This window comes from Chaetura pelagica, unplaced genomic scaffold (assembly GCF_000747805.2).
Source record: "Chaetura pelagica isolate M959 unplaced genomic scaffold, ChaPel_1.0 scaffold212, whole genome shotgun sequence".
Classification (NCBI taxonomy): Eukaryota; Metazoa; Chordata; class Aves; order Apodiformes; family Apodidae; genus Chaetura; species Chaetura pelagica.
This window is the reverse complement of record NW_009952365.1, coordinates 1,257,397-1,275,714: the sequence shown is the minus strand read 5'-3', so window position 1 is coordinate 1,275,714 and position 18,318 is coordinate 1,257,397. Positions and strand designations below refer to the sequence as shown.

Genomic DNA, 18,318 nt, shown 5'->3' with positions numbered 1-18,318 from the left:
CATTCTCCATGCAGGGTAGAGACACTTGTCTTCAGTGCTCTGATTACTGGAACTCAGTCCCATACAGCCACATGCCAGTCTGCAACCAGCCAGGATCTATCAGAGCCACAAAACCCCTACTTTTCCACAGTCTGTGCACAAAACAAAAATATTGTTTTCAGGGAAAAAGATTTCATTAAGACCTTTATTTTGTTGCTCAATTAGCAACAATTTCTAACACTGCTTTGCAGGTACCTTCTGCAGTGTCATTAGCAGGTTCTCAGTTAATAAAAACACCCTGGTGTTCCATTTGTGAAGAACACAGAGAAATTAACTCTCAAAAATAAGACTTCATTATTACCATTCTTGATTGTGTGCTGCATGTGTCACATGCTTTACTGATTTGTACATTTTATGTATCCTATAGTACATCAGACTAGCTAACCATGAGTTGCCCAGCTGCTCTGCAAAGGTGTTTGATACTTAATGTAGCATTACAACACTAGAAAATTAGCTCCAGATACCCTCCCCTATGTGAATTCCTGTTACACAATGACAGATTAAATATCCTTAAACTGCTCAGCTTCATCTTTTAAGTTGGATTTAACTTAATACACTGAAATGATCCACAAGTACCTTCTTGAATTTTTTGGCACAAAAAAGTAGGCAATTATTTCTGGCATCAGTGAAATTCACCTGCATTGTATTTAACTTTACATTCCATTTTGATCCCTGGTTAGTGTACAGATATAAAAGTTACACTGAAGAAAGGAAGACAGCTGCTAAAAGCTCTCTTAAAGCTCTTACAACTGGTAATACAGCCTGTACTCAGTTTCACTGAAAGCTTCAATTTGACTAATGTTTGTAAGGAAAGTGTTAAATTACAGCAAACATCATTACTGGGTACTGATCCAGTTCAGAAACAAGACAGTATCAGAATAAGAAGCTGACATTTTCCCAATTGTATTAATTAATGGCTCATACTACTCTGTCCCAAACATAACAAGAGTATTAAGCAAAAGAATTACTAAACACTGCCTCAGCACCAGATGCAAACATGGTCTCTGGTAGGGATTTGTGTGTTAGCATGAGATCCAGACCAGTATAGATTTACTTCCATTAGGGAAGTATGAGGTTGATAACCTCCATGTGACTGTACATCACATTTGCCTCACACTTCGGTATAGAGCAATGCTTCATGCTTCACTAAATTCAATACATTAAGGCACTCTTCAGTATCTGAACTCACTCAATGCCATCCTGCCATAGTGCCACTTCTACTCCTTACCATTTTCCAGGCATAGCTGACATTGTAGGCTTCTTTTCCAACCTCTCTCAGTTTGTTTACATGCCAAGACAGTGAAGAGTTCACAGGAACCGTAATGATCTGGCTGCCCAGGGGGATGCTGGATTGGCAAATAAAACATGCAGCTTTTTACTAAACACTGAGAGAGCTCCCAAGCAAAACCCAAAACATCTTAGGTGAACAAAAACTGTACATATGCTGAAAAGGCATGTTTTGAGTTAAAACATTCAGATAACAGAAAGGCCAAAGAAAAAGCCAGACCAAATAATGGAAAATCTTGACATGGAGGAGAGACATTAGAAAGAGTATCCCCCAGATCAGCTGTGGAAACTGCTGCTTAGCAAACCAGGGGATAAATGAAGGAAATTGGAAGAAAAACCAATCCAGAACTGGTCTACATTTGGGGGGGGTGGGGGGAGGGGAATCCATCTGAGTATACAGAATGGAGAAGGAAATTTACCCTAAATTGTCTTCAAAATCCTCTAGAAATACTTTGAGGGGCCTGATGTTTGAACCTGCAACTCAGATTCCTTACCTGAGGATATTCTGGCGCACCAGCTCAAACTTTGGGATGTTCTCATAATGGATAATATCTGTGTGGAGCGGCGGTTCAGACAGCAGGTAGGGCCTGGTAAGGGAGGGGTGCATCAGAGTGTACCCTAAAACAACAGACACAAACCAACACCATAAATGCACTGCCACAGCTGAGCACGTGCTCAATAATGCTGGAAATACAAGTAATACATCCAGTAACCACACAGAGTTCGTGAAACGGCTTTAACAAGAGGAAGTGAACAAGCAGTATTATCAAAGTTGCAAACTAAGAATTTGTTAAGTTGCAAATTAAAAGAATGAAGCAATAAGAGGCTGGGATCACAGGAAAGGAGCTGAACACAAACACACACCAGCTTTGCCCTTTGCCCCACACAAAGAAAACCCCTATCATGAATCCACCTACAGTCTCGGGCAACTCTCAGGCAAAAGTAACCAAACAAACATCTTTACAATAAATGTTATCATTCATTACTTATAGACTATTTAGAGACATGTGAATTGTGAGTTTCCTTTTGATGGTTTATGATCTCAGTGGGACTAAAAGGGATGATCTGAGCCAAAAAGTTACCTTTGTTATCAATGAGGAAAGTGTAGGAACCCAAAGAGTCTTGATAATAGGTGACATCTTCCAAGATATATGCAAGATTAACATCTACTCCAACAATCCCTAGCAGCAGGTTTCCAAAGTAACATGGTTTACTGACAGTCATTATCAGGCCTTAGAATAAGAGAAATAACATAAAGCCATCAGCAATCACATTCATTTAATTATTTTTAGTGGAAACAAAGCATTCACTTTATCATTTTATACAGTTAAATTATATCTTGCATTCCTGCCTGAGATATGGACAGAGCTGGGCACACCTGCAGGGAAGCTGAGCAGGTTCTCTGTCCTGCCTGGCTGTTGTTAGCCACTCTCCTTAATGAGTTAATTTTGTGTTTCTGATAATGACCTGGGCACATTAATTCAATGTATTAAAAAACAGAAGTACTGTCCTGGGGTTTCTGTCAGTCTACAAGAGGATGCCTTACAGATAAGAAATGGATTTGCATGAAAAGTCAAGACAGTATTTTGTCCCTTGAACATCATTTAAGGCAAGTTAAAAAATTGGGGAGGAGGAAGAGAATTTGCACCTGTGAAGCAACAACAGGGAGGAATTATTGCTCATCTAATTGCATATGCAGAATATTAAACCTCCACTCCTTAATTAAATTCTAGTGTGATCACTGTACCAGGAATCATACCCATAATTACCCACTGGTTTGGGATGTAGCTTGTGCCCGAGGTAAAAACTTTTGGTAATACTTCCTTTTTCCTACTTTCTACACCACTGTGATTTGGAAACTCCATGACTCTCCCTCCAAACCAATATAAAGTTCATTTGCACACAGAAGCTTTGAAGTACACTTTGAAATTTATGCAAGACAAATCTCTATTGCACAATTTCTAATCCTTCTGTTGCTTAGATTTTCCATTAAGCTGGGATATGGGTTTCTGAGAGAGACAGAACACAGCTCACTTAGCCAGGTGAGGAAAGGCAGCAAGTGGTGAGCGTTCTGACTCAGAGGGGTTTGCTCAGGAATAGTCTTAAACTTGCTTTGGGTCTCAATACACAAAGCAAATGTGCAAGCTGAGCTCAGCAGCCCTTGAAAACTATTCAGCACAACCCTCAACTATTCCTGCATACCAGCAGATACTAAAAATATGCTAAGTCTTGAATGAAGTAGTACAGAATTTGCTCAATTTTCAAAGCACTATGAAGTCACTAATCCCAGACTGGTTTGGGTTGGAAGGGACCTCAAAGATCATCTAGATCCAACCCCCCTGCATGGGCAGGGACACCTCCCACTAGACCAGGTTGCTCCAAGCCCCATCCAACCTGACCCTGAACACTTCCAGGGATGGAGCAGCCACAGCTTCCCTGGGCAACCTGGGCCAGGCTCTCACCACCCTCACACTGAAGAATTTCCTCCTCATGTCTCACCTGTATCTCCCCTCTTCCAGATTTAATCCATTCCTCCTTGTCCTCTTACTACAAGCCCTTGTCCCAAGTCCCTCTCCAGCTTTCCTGGAGCCCCTTCAGGCACTGGAAGGTGCTATGAGGTCTCCCTGGAGCCTTCTCTTCTTCAGGCTGAACACCCTCATGTCTCTCAGACAGTCTCCAGAGCTGAGCTGCTCTATCCCTCTAAGCATCTTCATGGCCTCCTCTAGACTCTATCCAGGAGCTCCAAGTCCTTTTTATGTTTGGGGCTGTATGTATTTCCTAACATCACTGTGATGTCCCATCTCTTTAAGAGCACTGGAACAATGCTAGAAAAATGCTGGGTGAGCTGCCCCAGAGCTAGAGGGGTAAACCCAAAGCCTCCATCAGTCTCAACACCTTCAGCCTCTCCCCTGCTGGATGTAGCAGTGAGATCAGATCAAGTTCAACACATGGTAATCATTAATGTAGCCATTAATTTTAAGCTAAAAGGGCAAATCCATGCACCTTCCCACCACATCAGCATAAATTAGAAACTGATGGGAGAAGCAGACTGCAGACATCTGCTGCATTAAGATATTCTTCAGGATAGATTCACAGTCTGGAAAAACTGTCAACAGGCTTCCACTAAATGGAGTGTATCTCTTGCTCCAGGCTGTCTGGGCCAGCATGAGCCAGCTCAGGCTTCCTCTTCTGCCCAGGGCTGGGGGTTAACCAAGGCTGCTGGAGTTAAAGGAAAGCTAAGGATAGCAAATTTTGGATAATGATTAATAATGTGTTAACTAATAAGCTCTTGCAGAGGTCTGACTGCCAGCATCCACATCCTCATCTTCACAGCCCAGCAGCAGGAACGGACGCTGAACCAGCTGTGATGAGCCATTGTTTGGGTTCAAGGACAGAAAAAAAGAGTACTCCAGCAGCAAAGATGATTCCTGCATGGCTCCACAAGAAAGGGAGACTCAAACGATGAGAACTTTTTCTCTCTTCCACTGTAAGGACTTATGCAATCCCCTGAGCCTACCTGTAAGACCTCAAGACATAGAGAAGTACTGAAATCACAAACTGCAATGGTGCAGCATGGCCACAGCTCTCATTTCACCATGACAAGACTGCTCCCCTCAAGTACAAAGAATTTATCTCCATAAATTAAATTATGGATGCTGTATACGTACTCACACATAAGAACAAATTTCACCCCTAAGAATCCAGCCTAAATCTATCTGCTCCATGTCCTATTACCACTTTTTTCATAACTAGACCTTCTGCAGATAAAAAACCTACTGGCATGAAAGGCTGAATTTACATTTGCCTTGGGAACACACCTGAAACCATCATCTCATAAAACTACAGCATATTTGAGAACATGCAAATACAGGGAACCTAACCTGCTATGTTTTTATACCTCAGCTCAGTGCAGGCACTTACCATCTCCCATTTCATCCGAGAAGGGCAGGCTGAAGACCGCCTCGTCGATCATTCTGTTGGGGAGGTTTGTGTAGAACCTGCCCACAGTGGTTTCCAGGTTACTCAGCTGGTTGAGGACCATCATGCTGCCCTTGGTGACAGGCAGGGCTGCTCGGTCTGGCACCCCGTACTTCACCGAGTTCTGCTCTGCCAGGTCCCGCAGAAAGGCCAGTTCCTTCAGACCTGTCACTCCCTCTGCAACAGATGTGAGGAACAGAAAGAAGGAGATAGAAGCAGCTTCATTTCCATCAAGACTTCTGCATCTTACTCCTAAGTACTGTAAGTAAAAGCAAAATGACACACATACTACGCTACTGGCTGAATATACTATTTAAGTGATAAGGTAAAGTGATGAAAGATGAGTATGGCTTTAGGAAAGGTAATTAGCTAGTGCAAAAATTAGTAAGATTGCCTCACATACTGTTGCATGGTACAGAAATTCAACATACTGTTCACATCAGCACTTTAAACAAAGCTCTTTTAGCAAAGACTTATGTGACCCATAAATCCACAGGACAGCTCTTTGTTCTCCACTGGTGGTTAGTCCACATCAAGGACCAGGAGCCTATTACACACCCTTGGAGATAACAGGCTTTGTTCTTTAGCTTAAACATTAAAGTTTCACATCTTACTTAAGTCCCAGGCTCAATTCCTGCAGATAAATCACAGGCTTTTGTACATATTAGGTCTCAAATGAGTATTTAAATTTACAGTCAAATGATACATCAGGTGAAGCACTGGTTTCCTTGGCTGGAGTCCCTGTGCAATTTTTAGTAATATGAGACACAACCTCCTTACTGAAAATGCCTTGTTGGAAGAAGCACAGAATGCCAAGCTGCTGTGTGTGTGATCTCTGTATTTAACCCCATTCTTAAGTTGGGTCCTAAGTTATCAAAGCACTTCAGATGATGTTTGATGTTACATTCATGCTCCTGAATGACAAAGACAGAATCATGCACACTCTTCCTCTGGCTGCAGCAGGAAACACGAGCAGTGTCAGGAAGGTTTCCAGTTGCAATAGTTAAAAATTTAACAGTCTGGTTGCCACTAGACAATTTAGGCAACAACACTTTATATCCTGAGCAGCTGCACTGTAGATAGATCAGCACCTAGATTGTGACACACAGTTTTACACACCAAAATGTAACATCTGGGTGCAGCCTCTAGATTACAGAGGCCAGAACCCATTAACAAACTGCTTCCAACGAGGCATGGAATTGCATTTGGATGAGCTTAATCAAGTAGCTGTACAATGAAAGTGGATTTCCCTCCACTGGAAACACAAAAACATTGCTCACCATTCATAAGTGCATAAGTGAGAATCATGACTGAGTTATTGAGGAGAGTATTTTCTTCATTGATGACACGGAGAGTAGCTTTTTTATCATCTTCTGAGGAATCTTTGGATGTAATCCCAGCCGAGAGATAAATGATGACCATATCGGTATCTAAAAAGAATTATGTATTTACAGCAGAAAGTGTATTAGATTTTTAACTCAGGAAAGGACTGTGGTAAGAAAAGTCCTTATTGAATCACAGAATCATCAAGGTTGGAAAACACCTTCAAGATCATCAAGTCCAACCATCCACTCTACCACCCCTAACCACTAAACCATCTCCTGAAAACACTTCTACTCGTTTTTTAACACCTCCAGAGACAGTGTCCCCACCACCTCCCTGGGCAGCACATTCCAATGCCTCACCAGTCTGCTTACAACCATATTCTGCCACCAGCTTCATCTGCAGGATCCACAGAACCACAGACTGGTTTGGGTTGGAAGGTGCCTTAAAGCTCATCTAGATCCAACAGGGACTAGACCCTCCCATTAGACCAGGTTGATCAAAGCCCCATGGAACCTACAACTGCAGCCCTAAGAATTACAGTATTTGTTATTTAACAAACATCAAAGTCACCCAAAAATCATAAAATGGTTTGGGTTGGAAGGGACCTTAAAGATCATCTAGTTCCAACCCCCTGCCATGGGCAGGGGCACTTCCCACTAGACCAGGTATCTCCAAGCCCCATCCAACCTGCCCTTGAAACTGACCTGGCCAGGGATGGGGCTTCCACACCTTCTCAAGACATGTCAGCAGAAGGATGCTGTAGGATGAAAAGCACCCAACAACTCCCTACAGTGGAGGTTCAAGCATCACGCTTGGGCGACGTGACCCAGCACCCCCTCCTTTTGTGTGAAGCCCAACATGTTTTTCAAGCTGAGTGTGTTCTCAGTGAAAAGCCAGCCTCAAAGCCTTGGAATGTGTAAATTCAAATCATCACCTACACACCATCCTGTTTCATCATGTTGGATCTCAGTATTAGAAGTATTTCATGCATATCATTAAGACACACGTGAGGCTCATACCCCACCAAGCAACCTGAAGCACACGAGGTTGGTTGGTAACACACTAACTTTGTTGTCCCATCAGATTGTTTTGTGGGGTTTTTGTGTTTTTTTAAAAATAGGCATGAATGCTTTGCCTTGTACATTTTGTCATCTTGACTTGAAAAGTATTTCAGCCAGAATTGGCTTTTGATAAAAATAAGTCAAGAGGAGCTGCTAATTCTGGGGTAAATTTCTGCCTTTTTTCTTTTTTTCAGGAGCTAAAACTAGAAAAAAAAGCAAAGCCAGGTACCAATACAGTTTGGGCTGTAGTTTAAGGAAAACTGTTCATGTGTTTCCTGTAATAACTGTGACATGCTGCAGCCAGAAATGATGCTGCAGCCTAAAACCTTTGCTAGCAGGAATTACATGAGATAGTCCTAAGGTTGCATCAGGGTCCAGTGCTGAACAGGGCATCTTAAAATTAGGGAAGGGATCTCTGAAGATCATTGAGTCCAAGCCCCCTGTTGCAGCACAAACACCCAGAGCAGATCACAATGAAATGTGTCCAGATGAGTCTTGGAAGTCTCCAGAAGACTCCACAACCTCTCTTCTTGTTCAATAGCTGATCATCCCATGCTGTTTGATGGTGTGTGTGTAAAATACACACATCCACTACAGTTTTTAATATACACACAAACCCTGCCTATTATCCAGAGTCTTTCCAGGGAATGGTGGTACTCAGAGCATTTTCTTCCACTTTGGGATGAGGTTCTGCTGAGCAGGACTGCAACAGGAACCAGCACAGGGCAGGAAATTCAGACGTGTTCAAGGGCACAATTTTTCCATCTCATACCAGTAGTTCCCTTCTAACTTTCCCAGTGCAAATTCAGGAGCAAGGCTGTATCTCAACAGCTTCCCTGACACACCCACACATTGTTCTCCAGGAACAGGATGTTAGAAAATTAACAGTGAAATGAATGAATTCTTTTTTCTAGGTTTATTTTTCTTTTTTAAAAAGATGAAAAGATTATTTACATGAAAATGAGCCATGTTTTATAAACATCCTCTTCTCAAACCTATTGAGTCTCACCCTATCAATGGTGCAATTTGCTAAACACACATTAGGTTCTTCAAAATCTTCCACACTTAGATAAAACCTTAATCCAAAGCACATGCCTTGTGCCCCAAAATAATGGTGTGGTATGTAAGTTAGTAAAAGTATGTGTTTTCACATTCAGGAAGAAGATGCCCAAACCTTCTAATTCTAACATACAAAGAGGGCCAAACATGAAAGATGTGTAGGATGCTGCAAGACAAGCTGATGTTCCTGGAATAAGTACTGATGACCAACATATCTCCCAGTCAGCAGTGCTGGATTTTATTTCTTTTTTTCACCTTCTTCTGTTCTGAGCTGGTGCCCTTCAGGACAACAAAGAATTGGCACCCACTGGCACAAGCACAGGGCCAAGCTATGGGATCTGTGTTACAGAAATTAATGACACCACCAGAGATGGGGCTGCCTCTGCACCCTGCCATGGCACTGGCCATGTTACCTGACTCCAACAAGCACTCAGTTTGAAGAATTTGCTTTCCATGGCTCCCTGGCAAGCTAACGTGCCACTCCATTTTACATCCACATTTTTGACATCTTTCACCACATCCTCATTACAAAAACCACACAAACCTCCCCCAGTCTTGGGAACAGGAAGGAGAAATCCCATAAGGCATACACCAAAAATCAGGAGGGTATTCTTAGATAAAGAAACATTTAGTCAGGCCAACCTCACATTCTACAGAATATCATCTATAATCAAAAACTCTTTTCCCTGAGAACCAAGGGCCACTTCCAAAGGATTTCAGTTGGGCAGGTCACCTGTACACAAGTGTTTTAGCAGTAAGTCAATCAACCTGCCACTAGCAATTCTGATTAAAAGGACCCCTGCCCCACACATTTGGGAAATAACTCAGTTATCAGGCAATTCAATCCTGCCATTTCATGTCATCAAAGTCAACAAGTGAAATAAATTAAAAGGACATGGCCACATTCAACAGTCTCTCATGCAGACTCCAGATCAAGTAAATACTACTTAATTAAAATGTGCTTTTATTGTGTGTTGCTGTTTTTTTCTTAATATTCAAGACACTACACTCCTCCAGCCTCTGCCAAAGCAAGAATGTCAACTAAAAACATTTGCAAACCTCCGAGATAATCAGGATTGCACAAGAGGGGACTTACTTCCTTGGAGTTTTGTGCCATTGTTGGTGTTCCGTATCAGCTGGAAAGCCTTCTGAAAGCCCATCGCGTGCTGCGTGGGGCTGTCGGATGACTTGATGCTGCTGACAAAGGTGGACATCTTCCTCTTTGTCTCACTAGTGGCAGGAGACAGAAATGTCTTATAGCACTGATCCAGAGAGCAGGTTCTTACTGCGTCTGCCACGGTTAACACGGAGATCTTGAAAGAGAAGAAACTATATTGGATTACCTTCCCATTTGTAATTCTGGTGTAGAAAGCACAATGATAAGCCAACTGAAGAGGTTCCCTGGATTTAGAATTCAATTGTTAAAAAAAAATAAATGCTTGAGGCATAAAACCATCACATTTGAAAAGGATTAGACTTATAGTGATTTTAAGAAAAAGAGACTTCAGCCTTTGTTTCCCAGATGAGTCAGCTTCACTCTGCTCCTCCATAATAGTTAATACACTGTCCTGGGCAGAACTAGGGATAACTGAAAACAGAATGAGCAGGGAGCATTTTCAGGACAGATTTGAGTGCCTGTGGAAAAGCTGAATGCACAACAAAATGAAAAAAACAAAACACTAAAAAGCCCTCTAAGAACTTTTTACAGGCAAAGCACGATGTTGTTTTAACATTTCAGTCAAATCAAGCCAAATCTACCATCAGTTTTTATCCTGTAAGTACCTTACGGCATTTAAGTGGCAATACTTGCATTAATATACACATAACACACCAGTCTTATTAAATGAGTGGTGTACTTCATTATTAATTACAACTGATGCAAGACAGACTTAAAATTAAGCAGTAATTATATATCCATATAGCAGGCTATATAACCACCAAGCTACTAACCAAGGAATATGTCTTAAATGTATTTTCTTCATTATAGGTCTTCATTAAGACAAATACTTTTGACACTTAAATTTCAGTGCTATTAATTCTGCTGAACTATAACCATTATTTCACAGTATTAAAACTCTCTAAAAGCACAGAAGTTAGAAGTGTGTTTCCCACACTACTAATGAGAAGTAGGCAAAGATCAGAATCAGTTGTTCTTCAAATTCATTTGACTGAAACTCTCTATTAAAACAAAACAAACCCCAGCAGTAAGAATTGTCAAGGTCCTACTATCAGAGACTTACTGAAAGTAAAGACCAAATTGAGGACTGTTTGTGATCCTCCAGAGGTACCTTATGGACCCCTGGTTTTAATCCCTACTTAAATAAAATCCAGATTTCTCAGACCTTTGCTTTAGCCTTTCCTTGTTGGTATCATGACTGTCTGGGAATCTTCCAGACACTAATTATGCTCCAGCAGAATAAATAATTTCCATTTTCATAAACAAAACAGTCATCCTCAGAGGTAAAATGGGTTGCTCAAAGCAATCTAGTACTTCAGAAGCACTAAAGAGCATCACCTGAGTATTCATGCTCAGAGCATGGTTCTCCTAATTGCACACTGTATCACACTTCAGACCATCACCCAATGTCTTCACCAAGACGAACAACACTTTAAAGATTACTCAGAAACAGGATTTTGCCTTAGATCAGTGGGTTTCACTTTTTTTTTTAAGCCTGTGGATCCCCAAATGGGGGTTTCAAAAAATTACTTCACGTCTTCATCACCCCATAGAGGTAGAGCACAGATCCTTAAGAGGCCTTGGACCACAAGTTAAAAACACCACTTTGGATTAAAACTAGAAACACTGAGCATGTTTGACACCAATGAGAAGATGCTGATTGCTTGGGGAAAGCTCACCTTGTCATGTTCATCTATAGAGCTCAGAATGACCTGGGCAGCATCTTTGGCAATCTGAAGCTGTGTCTCTGTGACCGAAGCCCCGTGGTCCACAATGACAACGATGTGCTTGGACTGAGGTCGAACAGTAGAAACATAGACAGGCCTGAAGGAGAACAAAACCCAAACCACTGGCATGAGTCATCTTGCCATTTCCACTAAAACATGTACAAGTGAAAATGGTTGAGGATGAAAAGCAAAAACACCCCAGGAAGGAACAACCCATTTTAACAGGAATTTTGGCCTTTATGCAAACTTCTACTAGGAAAGATGAGCTGAGAATGTGGACATACAGGAAAAGCCCTTGCTTTCACTCTCATGGTTTGTTTTTTTTAACTAAAATCAGGTGTCAGATCCTTCTCCCTCTGTCACAGCAACCACTTTCAGCTAGGATTACACCATTTTGCTGAGGCAGCAGCAGTGTTTGAGATTACTGTTAGCAGCACCTCTCATCGAGTTTTGGATTGAGTGTTGTTAAGCAGGAAATGCCTCATGATAGAAGTTGGGTGCCAGGAACTTTACTCACATGTAAAAGTGCAATGGTGGGTAGTTGTGGTTAGGTGACAAGCGAAAACTTGTGCAGAGATGCATTAGCATAGGGTGTTCAGCTCAATGTAATAAGGGAAGGCTTCTGGCCAAGAAAGGGTTTTCTCTTGGTGCCTTGGAATGGTTTTCATGGAGGCTGTGCTCCACAACCCTTTGGGTCTACACAATTTCAAACCTTTTGGTCAATCCAAGTTAAACCTGGTAAAGGCTCTTGGTGCTGCTATGTGTCTGCCTGTGCCAACACCAAACCCTTTGTTTTCAGTGAAGCAGTGCTCAGATCCAGCTCAGTCCTGTGAGAGGGGTGGCAAAGACTTCCCAAGCTCTCACACCAAGGTGCCAACCTGGAACATTTTAGGAAGAACTTCAGCAAGAAGGAAGAATTAAAAAAAGACAGGACCCTCTCTCCCTCTTTAGCCCAGGCTCAAAACTAGTTAAGAGTCAAGAGTGAGTTTTGGAATCTAAATTTTATTATAGCCATGGAAATCTTATTAAGAATAAAGGAAATGCAGATGATTTCAGACAAGGCGCTGCAATGAACAACTGGCCCAAATCAGTTCATAACTGTAAAACAGCCTCCAGCTCTACACTGGTATTACCTAGAACTTAAATCAGGCCTTTGATCTTCAAAGCACTGACATATTAACTAAGGCATCCAAAGTACCCTCTGAAATAAATAATAACAAAAAGATATCCCTTATTTAGCCATAGAGAAACTGCAACCAACACTCAGTGATATGGATGGAATCACAAATGGTTTGTGACAAAATCAGGATCCCAGCTGGGGTGCCCCTGGCTCCCATGCCTTCAGACTGCATCTTTCCAAGACCACAGAAATCTTCATCAAGCCCAGACACTTGAAGCTTTGATGACACACAGAAGATAACATCTGTAAACACTTGATTGCTCAACAGGGACAGGTAACCAAAACACTTGTTAAGTCTCTGTGCTCTCAGCTATGTAGACATGTAGCTGGGCGTACTTACTCTGCATAGATTGATTAACTGGTACAATTGGCTAATGTGTGAGCAGAGATACTAAAGCCACTGCACTTTCTAAGAAGACTCCACCTTTGACTCTTGACCAGTCCCATAATATTGACAGCAAAGGCTAGGAAAAAGTACTGCACTGCAACTCCTCTGCTTCATGCCTTCAGAACTGGAACATTCCCCTGCAAGGGAAAACCATGGCACCACTTGATCCTTTTTTCTAGTTTGCTTGGCAGAAACATGAAGTTTCCATTATTGCTGCATCCCTTGAATGCACCACTTGAACCTTGGGTGGATATTGGAAAACTGCTCCTACCTATGCCCCTTCCAGTCTCTCATCCTTCCACCCCTCTCATGATGCTCTTGCCAAATCAGTAGAATGCATGTTCATACTTCAGTAATGAGGGTCAAGTATAAGTCAAACACTGGACAAATTTTGCTCATGGGCTGACCTACAATTTACAAGTTACTGCTCTTTACAGCTAATTTAACTTGGGAGAGGTGAGGAACCTGTATGTCATTTTATTTTACTTCCAAGTTTCTTAAAAGCAAAGACAGGTGCTTTAAAAAAACAAACCAAATCAAACCCAAGGGACCCCATTAAAAACTACTCAGGAACGTTGCTGTTGTCTTGGCAAACAAAAATGCTGAAAGGAAATCAGCACTCAAGGAATCCAACTGAAGTGCTTGGCCCACTAAATCACAAGTAGACAAATCACACGAGACAAGTCATACCTGCTGCGGTGTTCATAGCTGCCTTTGCACCGGAATTTGTGGGCTGGGAACACAGTGAAAATGCCTTCTTCTGAGCTGAAATACTGCCACTTAATTCCTGGGTTAGACTTCAGATTATCAGCAAGAACTGAAGGTTGGAGAGGAAAAATGAGAAACAAAGCAGAATTACCAAGGGAGCTCAAACTTGGGAGGTACGTTCATTTGAGGCCTCTCTCATGGGTGCTCGGAGAAGAATAACCCGGGTCCCAACATCCACAAGCAGCTCTATTTGAGGACTGAAAGAGCATCAGGTCTAATATGTAAACAGTTAAAGGCTTTTGGAAATTTTACACTGCACTTGACAGATTTTGTTTAATACGTGATAATAATTCCTGAAACTCTGAAGAGTAACTGGGGCCCAAGAAGCCAAGGCAGGAGCAAGGAAGGGGTTAAGGCAATTATATATGACAGGTATACATCCCTACATTTACATGCAATGATCAACACATTGTTCACAGGAGGTCTGCATTAAAAAAATCCTAATGTTAAAAAGGACTGTGTTCTTTAGACTGAGATAACACCAAAATATTTAATAGTTTTGCTGCTTACAGCTCTGTAACCCAATCTGTTCATGTTGTCTCTGCTGATATGTTTCAAAATGTTGACATGAACACTTAAAAATAGTTTCAGATGCAAATGCAGGTAGTGGGAAAAGTCATCATACAGAAATAGTTGGAAAGGTTAAAAAATAGAGAATCTTCCCTCATTGTTGTGCTCTCCTGTTTGTGCACAGATAGAGATACAGCTCCCACTCTTGGGACTCAAGAATTTATCCCAGTTTCTCATTATCCCTGTGCCATAATTAATAAGGCTGTGGGCCCATAACGTGTTGCTTTTATAGGACAAATAGCTGCTTTCCAGGGAAGATTCATCACCTTCCCTCAAAGGGTTATGCAGTGGTCACGTTCTCCAAGCACCACCTGGCAGGTGGTAGCTCCATGCTGGTTCCACCACCCTCACCATAGTCATCACCACCAGGTTCTTGTTTTCAAGATCATAAAACTCAGAAAGAATGATAATACCAGTCCTTAGTAGCTATAGCACAACTTTGCTCCAGGTCTGTCAAACTCCTCTCTGGCAGGTGATCATCAGTTACACATTGCAGGGACAAAAAGTGAAGAAAAAAGAAGGTAAATGACATGTTCCCAAGTTGTGTAGTCGAGCAGGAACCAGGGTCATAACATAACCACAGGGTACAGATCTCCTGTAGTTCATAGACTACATGAATTCTCTAAAATGTACTTGCTTTCCTATTAAAGTAATATTTATGGAAATACTACCCAACATTAAGAGTAATTCAAAATCTATAGCTTAGCAATATTAACAGACTGTCTCCACCAGTCAAAACACAAAATACCACCAAAATCAGCAACCAAATAAAGCACCTACCCCACGGGCTGAGACCATCTGCACTCATAAAGGGATTTAACACAGCAAGTTAAACCAGTGTGTGGATACTGTGGAAATCCTGAGCACCCAGAGCCCCGGTGGGGACAGTCGTGTTAGAATCACCCCAGGCAGAGGTGGCATTGGGATTTTTCCTCTCACAGTGTGATGGAAATTTTCTTGTCATCTCTCCTGTCATGTTCTTTGATTAAGCCTTGCCAGAGCTGGCAGAGGGCAGCTCTGATTTAAGTGCTTCACCTTTGCTCAGCATTTATTGTTGCCATTTCCCTTCAGAGCAACATTGAAAACAGGCCAGGTAGCTTCATCTCCCACATCTCAGTCATTATCAAACACCCCAGGTTGGAAATCACTGCAAGGCACATTTCAAACCTTAGCCAGACATTCTGTGACAAAATACTCAGGCCAAGCACAGGGTAAGTTCAACATCCTCAACAGTTTAGCACCTTCTCAAGTTTCCCAGGCTGGCTGCAGCCACAATGTTCTCTCCACGTTCAGCTCAGCAGAATCACCCTGTAAAAACCACTACCTTAGGGTTTTTATTCCCTCCTTTTTGCCACAGTTGTTTGGATTCCCACAGTGTCTCCAAATCCCTGAGGAAGCCCTGGTTGCCCCATGCTGGACTTGGTACAAAGATGCAGCTTTGCACAACTGTGGCTTGAAGAATTTAGTGCCTTTATGGACAAGGAGGAGGAGGAGGGAGGAAGAAACAAGACATGAAATGGCTGACAAGGGTTTTCCCAGTGCATTAATGACTAAGCCAGGAACCAGAACAACACTCTGCTCACACCTCTCACCTTCTCATCCTCCAAAAAACACCAGTTCAACCACAGGAAGGAAGTCAAATCTCCTTTCTTCCTCTCCCCTGTGCTTAGGTGAAACCAACCTGGTTGGTGACACTCTTAGGAGCAGAAAATCTCTTTCTCAGGAATGTTCACACTTTCAAAGAAAGATCTTGCAACCAGAAGTCAAACAAATTTGCAAATATTGTTTGTTTCACTCAACTTTCCCCTAAATTTCTTTTTAAACCTTGTTTTGGTTTTCCACCTGATACGATACCACTTCAGCAGCATCAGTTCTGGCCTGTACAAAGAGAAGGTTTCTTTGGCCAAGGACAACAGTGTCTGTGTAGCAGGGACATAAAGCAACATGAAAGCTTGATATTGCCAAATTTAGGCACCACTGAAAACTATTTGGTTTTTAATTAAAACTGATTTTTGCCCAAACCTAACCCACACAGAGTTTCTAGCCTTTACAGCCAGGACTACCAGAAACTCTTCTCCTCATCTTTCCCCAAAGCACCCATCCTCTTCTCCTCTCTGGGAAGATTCAGGTTAATTTCTGACCTCACTGAGGGTTTGGCAGCCTGACCCTTCAGAAAAGATGCAGTATCAATGCTCACAGCCCACACAAGCTCTCCAGCATGGGAGCACATTGCATGGCCATAGCTGTCGGAATCCAGGAGAGTATCTGATAACCCTTTATCAAGATGCAAAGAAAAGCCTGGGAAAAAAAATCTTTTAAAAGTATCAAAACCTTGAAAGAAGAAAAAAAAAAAAAAGACCAGAGAGAAAATGATAACTATTTTCAAGTATTTTTTTAAAACATCCACTCTCTTTCAGCAGCATATGACAGTCAACATCATCCATTTTACAGTAATATAAACAACTTAGAAAAAAGCTAATACTGTTACACTTTGGTATAAAAAGAGCCAAAGTCCAGGCTGACCTGTCCCTTCACTTCATTGCACAGGCAGGGAGGCAGGAGAGTATCAAACATTTCAATTCTCCTTTTTAGGCCTAGCCACCAGGATGTCACAGTTCTGGGGATGAAGTATGGCCATTGACTTGAGCAAATAGGCAGAATTTCTAGTACTTAAGTTTTTGTAATGGGTTACAGAACTTTCAATGTATTTTCAAATCAGACACACGAACACTCAGTTAAAGCTTGGATGACATAACTTGTCCAGTTTAATTTCACAAACAACACTAAAATAAGGAGTTCACAATTAAAAGGGATTGCTTTTTAATCATTGCTATGTTCAAGATAAACTTATTCACACAAAGCCATGATTTGAATCTCTTTCCCCACGAGAGTATCTGGATTTAAAAGTGTCCATTTTTCCCATAAAACAAGTGGTTTTCAACCTCAGACAAATTTCTTACAGCCTCAGTGCCTCTCTCTACTGTTCCTCCTTTCTCACAAACTTCTGTTCATGTTTTCCCTCAGCTGGTATGTTAGTTCAATAAAGCTTTCCCCAGAGCCTACCAATTTTATCCTAACTTTCCTTTTTCTCTTTTTCCTATGACCACAGTAGCCAATCTCTCAGCAGTTAAACCATGGCTGAAAAAACCCCACACTTTCTCTCTTTAAGTGCCTTTCTATTTTCCATCTACTGAAGCAGTAAGAATGCCCTGCAGATATTTCCTCAGGTCTTGGTCCTTGCCAGGACAGCCAGTAGATGCTCTTTTTCAGCCTAACCTCACTTACCCCAAACATTCCACTCCCCAGCTGCTTGCCTGTACTTTACTCTCACCTCCTCTGGGCAGGTTACACAATCAGAAGACCAACAAACAACATATTTGGGTGAGTTTTCTATCTAGTTTATAGCTAAAGAGTAAATTTGTCAAAATTCCACCCTTGGAAGCACTAACAGAAATGTGTGCAGGGCATCTCACTGCTATTCACTTTCTAGGCATCTGTATGGTTGATGATGGCCTGTGGTTCCTATTTTAACTGAAAAGCAATTTACTTTTCATTTTATGGACAGGTTCAAGTCATTTTTGTAAGGACAAGAAAGTATCTATCTCCCTGTTCTAGCAGAAGGACAAGGTGCTTGGCATTACTGAGCACATGGAAAGATTCTGCTTTTTTAAAATCAACATCAGTGCTAAATACCCAGCCTAGATATCATGCTACTTGCAGGAGGACAAGAGTCCAAGTCTTAGAAAGTCCAGTATCTG

The 18,318-nt window shown here is 41.7% G+C and overlaps 1 protein-coding gene across 1 annotated transcript in view; it reads right to left on the bottom strand.

The window, feature by feature from the left end:
* The window catches only part of CACHD1 (cache domain containing 1), a 66,252-nt gene that overhangs the window by 23,446 nt on the left and 24,488 nt on the right, over positions 1–18,318 (bottom strand). The window contains exons 4-11 of the mRNA XM_010007965.1: positions 13,913–14,039; positions 11,607–11,751; positions 9,847–10,063; positions 6,585–6,734; positions 5,248–5,481; positions 2,409–2,558; positions 1,821–1,944; positions 1,268–1,385 (exon numbers count right to left, since the gene is read on the bottom strand). Of these exons, the coding sequence (XP_010006267.1) occupies positions 1,268–1,385; positions 1,821–1,944; positions 2,409–2,558; positions 5,248–5,481; positions 6,585–6,734; positions 9,847–10,063; positions 11,607–11,751; positions 13,913–14,039 (1,265 nt within the window). The remainder of the gene's footprint in view (positions 1–1,267; positions 1,386–1,820; positions 1,945–2,408; positions 2,559–5,247; positions 5,482–6,584; positions 6,735–9,846; positions 10,064–11,606; positions 11,752–13,912; positions 14,040–18,318) is intronic.